Source organism: Chiloscyllium plagiosum, chromosome 36 (genome assembly GCF_004010195.1).
Source record: "Chiloscyllium plagiosum isolate BGI_BamShark_2017 chromosome 36, ASM401019v2, whole genome shotgun sequence".
Classification (NCBI taxonomy): domain Eukaryota; kingdom Metazoa; phylum Chordata; class Chondrichthyes; order Orectolobiformes; family Hemiscylliidae; genus Chiloscyllium; species Chiloscyllium plagiosum.
This window is the reverse complement of record NC_057745.1, coordinates 26,840,559-26,846,218: the sequence shown is the minus strand read 5'-3', so window position 1 is coordinate 26,846,218 and position 5,660 is coordinate 26,840,559. Positions and strand designations below refer to the sequence as shown.

General features: G+C 47.7%; 1 protein-coding gene across 4 annotated transcripts in view; it reads right to left on the bottom strand.

Annotated features, from left to right (window-relative positions):
- Positions 1–5,344, bottom strand: part of LOC122541055 (zona pellucida sperm-binding protein 3-like) — a 46,218-nt gene extending 40,874 nt beyond the window's left edge. For 3 of the 4 annotated variants that reach the window (XM_043677569.1, XM_043677571.1, XM_043677570.1), the window contains exons 1-7: positions 4,922–5,344; positions 3,774–3,889; positions 3,581–3,684; positions 3,314–3,491; positions 3,107–3,233; positions 2,941–3,029; positions 2,732–2,853 (exon numbers count right to left, since the gene is read on the bottom strand). In XM_043677569.1, the coding sequence (XP_043533504.1) occupies positions 2,732–2,853; positions 2,941–3,029; positions 3,107–3,233; positions 3,314–3,491; positions 3,581–3,684; positions 3,774–3,889; positions 4,922–5,344 (1,159 nt within the window). Of the gene's footprint in view, positions 1–2,285; positions 2,443–2,519; positions 2,655–2,731; positions 2,854–2,940; positions 3,030–3,106; positions 3,234–3,313; positions 3,492–3,580; positions 3,685–3,773; positions 3,890–4,921 lie in introns of those variants that run through there. The other variant, XM_043677568.1, reaches the window with a different exon arrangement.
- Between the last annotated feature and the right edge of the window lie 316 nt (positions 5,345–5,660).

Below are 5,660 nucleotides of genomic sequence, written 5' to 3'. Positions count from 1 at the left end.
GCCAATTCCTCCCCCACCAATCCACTCAATCACAAGCGAAGTGATGGAAGGTGTTGTCAACAGTGTTATCAAGGCACATGTCCTCTACACTAACCTGTTCACTGATGCTCAGTCTGTGTTCCACCAGAGCTACCCAGCTCCTGATCTCAGTACAGCTTGGCCCAAGTATGAATAAAAGAGCTGAACTTGAAGAGGGGAAGTGAGGGTGACTGCTTTAAGACCAAGGCAGAATTTGACTGAGCAATATACCAAGGGGTCAGGAAAATTGGGCTCAATGGTATTAGAAAACCTCTTTGCTGGTTGGCGTCATGACCAGCAGAAAGAAAGATGGTTCTAGTTATCAATGTTCAATCACCACATTCCCAGCACATCTCTGCCAGAGTTACTCTCTTAGACACAACCATGTCAAGTGCTCCATCAAAGACCTTCCCTCCATCAGAATGTCAGAAATGGGGATGTTTGCTCATGATTGCCCAATGTTCAGCCCCATTGCCAACGTCACAGATACTGAAACAGTCCCTGTTCAAATGCAGCAAGACCTGAACAACATTCACATTCGGAGACAACACAACTGTCAGGCAATGACTGTCTGCAACAAGGGAAAATCTCACTGTCACACCATAACAGTCTTCATGACATTCCCATTGCTCAATCCCTCACTGTTAAACATGCTGTGGCTTCTCTGTCTTGGCTGGGATTTTTTTTAATCTGTCCCTAGCTGCCCTTGATTTGATTGGTTTGCTCAGCTATTTCAGAATCAGTGACATTGCTGTGGGTCTGGAGTCACATTTAGGCCAGACCAGGTCAAGATGGTAGATTTCCTTCCCTCATGGGAATTGTGAACGATAAAAGATTAATTTCACACAGTCACAATTACCAAGAGAAGATATTTTCAAAAAAGGATAGAACACAAAAATCCATCAGTGACTACAATGAGATTTGAGCCCCCAGCCTCAGATGATTAACCTGACTCACTGAATTCCTGTCTCAGTAACACTACCATTATGTCACTTGTTACACCCACCTGCAGACAAAAGCCTGAACCTCAGACAGATAGCTCAGTGATAGCCATTATTGTCAAGGGATCAGGAGTTTAACTAACATGGACTCCCTGCAGTGTGGAAACAGACCATTCAGTCCAACAAGTCCACATTCACAACAGCCATCCAGACCCACCCCCCTTACTCTACATTTACCCCTGACTAATGCACCTAACCTACACACCCCTATGCAATGGGCAATTTGGCACAGCCAGTTCACCTAACCTGCACATCCTTAGATTGCAGGAGAAAACCCACAGAGACAGGGAGAACTCTACACAACCGCCCAAGTCATCCAAGGCTGGAATCAAAACCATCACTAACCATTGTGCCACCATGCTGCCAGAGATAACATGGGAAGGAATCTTAGAGGCAGTGGAAACTCCGTTCATATTTTATGTTGATTGTGACTCTTGAAAAGTTAGCAGTGTCTGTCCACAGATGCTGCTTGACCACCTGAGTTTTCCCAGCATTCTGTGGTTTCAGATTTCCAGCCTGTGCAGTATTTTGCTTTTAGTCCTGAGTGTAGGTTCCTTCCAGAGTCTTCAGCCTGTGCCAATGCTATGGTTTGAAGAATTATATTTTGTCCTGGTTGGTTGGAGAGAGTCGTGGAGGCAAAGGCAGGGAGCTACCTGTGGAAAACCAGGAAACACCTTTCAGCAGTTGCTGCTTAGGCCTTGACGTGGCAACTATTTTCTCCACCTCCTCAGTCACAAAATCCAGGGTGGGGCAGGGGGGCGAAGATACTCTTAAAATCCAGGGTGGGGCAGGGGGGCGAAGATACTCTTCCTGCTGTTGCAGTTGGAGGAGACACATCAAGGGGGTGGTGTTTATTGGAACTGACTGTATTGGACCAGGAAGGAGGGGGGAGGACTGCAGGTGTGGAGGTCCGTCAAAACATGGTGCTGGAAGAGCACAACTGCTCAGGCAGTATCTGAGGAACAGGAGAGTCAACATTTCAAGCATAAGCTTGGCATCAGGAATGTGGGAGGGGGATCCAAGGGGAAGGGCTTGGGCCAGGGTGAAAAGTAGCTGGGAATACAAAAGTTAGAGGGATGGTGTTAGTGATACATCAAATACATCCAAGGTGGTCTAAACTGCTCACTGGAAACAGCAAATATCTGCTAGAACCCAATCAATCATTCAGGATACTCAGTTCACGGATTGGAGAGGTTAAACCTAGAGATTGTACCCAGGAATAGTTTAAATTAAGGAAGGATGCAGAAACTAAACCAACGCGAGACAGAGGACATGAATCACTGCTTTATTGACTATTCCAATCACCAGTTGATGGGTGTTTGCTTGTGTCTCCTGTACAGGAACAAGGCCAGCAATGAAGCAGAGATCAGACAGACAGCTGTCACAGTCAGGACCACCATCACAACCAGCTCTGACTCCACACCTACAAAACAAGGAGAAACCACTGGTTACTGAGGGAAAACAGGGACAGAAAGAGAAACGAGGCGGCAGCCAACTCACCACTTGGAGACCACTCCTGCATCCTTCCGTCACCCTCAGTCAGGGGCTGAGTTGCCAGATTGGTCAGCTCAGTATCCAGAATGATCAGGGGGCCAAGTGAGGCCTCCCCCTCCCACTTCAATCCAGCATCACTCTCTGCAAGATCAAACATTCCAGTCAGAGAGGGGGGAGTGGGGTGGGGATTCCCAACATCTAGAGGGTCAATGTCCTACCAGCTTCAGGGACAAGGTCTCTCCTTCCTCTGAAAGGGAACAGCATCTCCCTTGTGCTCCCACAGTTACCCACATGGCAACAGGCACAAATGTCACTGTCTGACTCCTCCAATGGGGTCCACCTAAACAAGAGAAACAGCCCATCAACCACATGATGCATCACCTCTCCCAACAACAACATCCCTGAGGGACAGGGAGAGGGAACTTACATATTCTGCAGCTTCTGGAAAGTACAAGCTTTGTTCCTGGAATCTCCCTGATCCACTGCAGCAACTCTCAGGTAACAGGTGATGAACATCTGAGGGACACAGAACAAGTCAGTGTTTAGTGACTCCCTCCCCAGGGTGGAGAACCACATCAGCAGCTTCCTCTTACCAAGGATCGCTCATCTCCATAGAAACGGAAGGCATCCAGGTCAAACCGGAGCTTGTCCGGCTCCCGCCCGTCTCTCGGCAACACAAAGGTTGAAAAGGAGTCCTCAGCTTTGCTGTCCAGGAGGCAACTGCAGATGGACAAAGGGCCAAGTGAATGGAGTGAAGCCATTGAGGTGGGAGCAGCTGGAGAAAGCAGAGAGCTCCTTACCCATTGTAGTCAATGATGCTGTATCTTGGGGTGGAGTCCTTGTCGGGGCTCAGTGTAGCTACACAGCCATCAATGTACAGCTTCAGGGGCACGTAGTTGGCCATTGATACAGATGCCTCAATGTGAATGAGGTCTCCCAGGGAGTAGACAGTGGAAGTGCGCTCTGTCAGCCAGTCACCTGAAGTACAGCAAGACAAGGGTTGGAGCCAATGGGTACAACTCAGAGAGAGACACCAGGAGATCCCTCCCCAGCCACCCATCACATACCATTCATTAGACGCAGGGAGAATGACAGATGCCCTTCTCCAGACCTGGTGGAGCTGAATGGGATCCAGGTGGGCTTGATGGGATTGCTGCTCACATTGCCCTTCCTGGAGGAAGGAGACAGGGCAGCCATTTTTGGACAATGTCAGACAATAGCAGCAGGAGATCATATTGACAATCAAGTAAAGATTCTCACCTCAAATAACGACATTGAATGGGAACAACAGCACCATTGGTTCTCACAATGACAGATCCAGGATAGTTTGGGATGTGGGTCAGGTGGGTGGTGTAGATCAGGAAATCTCCAGTCATCTGAAAGACACCAGGATAAGGAGTGAGGAGCTGATCAGAAATGAGAAGGTTCTACACAGGGTTCGCAATGACACCATCCCGTTAGACCAATTCCTTATTGAGTGCAACAGGCTCAGGGCCAAGAGACTGCTTTCCCACACCCTGAGCTGGAGAAACCAGTATTCAATTGCAATAGTTCACAGGTTAGTTATTTAGGATCAATTTAACTATGTATAACATCGTTCCAAACATCAGGATGAGAATTCCTGAACCAAAAGTTGGTCGAAAGGAGGTTGTGTGTTGGGCTCCCAGACTGAATGAGAGATAATATTGAGGGTACAGGGATGTTGTGATTGTTATCACAGGGAAGAGGCTCCAGGAATCTTTTAGCCATCATCATCTCCCAGTGTAATCATGAAACCTTCAGATTATAAACAGATTACCAGCAGAATGCAGAGAGATTAATAGCAAGGTGAGGCAATAAAACAGTGTGCACGAGATGGGAAGAATAGAGGAAATATTTAACCAGAACAGTTTTACCAATGGGCTGAATGTGGAGCTCCTCAAGGACAAGGACAGTCAATTTATTCATAGACGAGCACCCCCAGTGGGAGGGAGTCAAGACAATTTGCCTGATGGTTACAGAGCTACTTTCTTTCAAAATAAAGAAGTCATGCTGCAAAGAGCTGTGTTTCTGTGACCTCACTATTGGGAAAGTATTCATAATGGAGAAAGCCACACTATAGAAGGTCACTAACTGAAGTCAGGAGAACATTCACAGTATCAAAACACCACTCAAGCCACCACATGATACCCAACTCACAACATACACTGTAACAGAACAACTCCTGTAATCAGAGGCTTCTAAACCAATGAGAATAGGAGCACAAGGCAAGAGATGGAGAACAGTTCAGGCACAGACCAATCCAGGAGAGGAACCTCATCTGGTGATTTGAGAGTAGGAGGTTAGTCCTCAATATTATCACATTAAGGGTTATAGTCAGGAACCTTCTGCAGCCCAAACTTCCAGCAAGTGTAGACAACCCCCATTACCTGCAATCTGCTGCCACACTCATGCAGCCCATAGTCAAAGAGGACAGTCTGGTTCTCAGGGTAGACCCTGGTTGGCTGACAACTTGCTGTCCCCAGGGTCAGGTCAGCAGCTTTAATCAGGTGCTTGGTTCCAAATAAATCCAGCTGGGCCCTAACCAGCAGGTTGTGCTCTCCACACTGCACCATCACAGTCTGCAGTGGGCACACACTCCCAACCTCAGACATTCGGAAACTAGAACCAATGGGATCCCCATGAGGAGGCACTCTCTCAGGAACAGGGCTGGCTCTCACTATTGTCCATGGAAACCTCTGGCTCAGAAACTGTTGCCATGTTTCAGAGCAACAAACAGCTCCAACTAACACCAACAAAGGGAACAAACCCCTCACTACAAAATCACCCATGATCACAAACAACTCAACCATCTCCACACACCTCCAACCAGCTCCTTTTATACACACAACCTGCTCTCACCTGACACCAATGTGACCAGAAGCAGCAACATTGAACCAATCAACCAGACCCAATCTCTACAATCTCCACCAATGACTGAACTCATTGAGTTATTACCAGGATGGCCTATTTCATTTGGACCAATAGGAGTGGTTGTGAGCTGCTGTGCTGTCACCTGACTGAATTCAGCTCCACAAGGTCTCATGGTGAAGGCCCCATGAATACAATCATCAAACGTAGCTCATTGTTTCAGGAGGGTGTCTGCTGGGTCCTGCCCACCCTCACCCG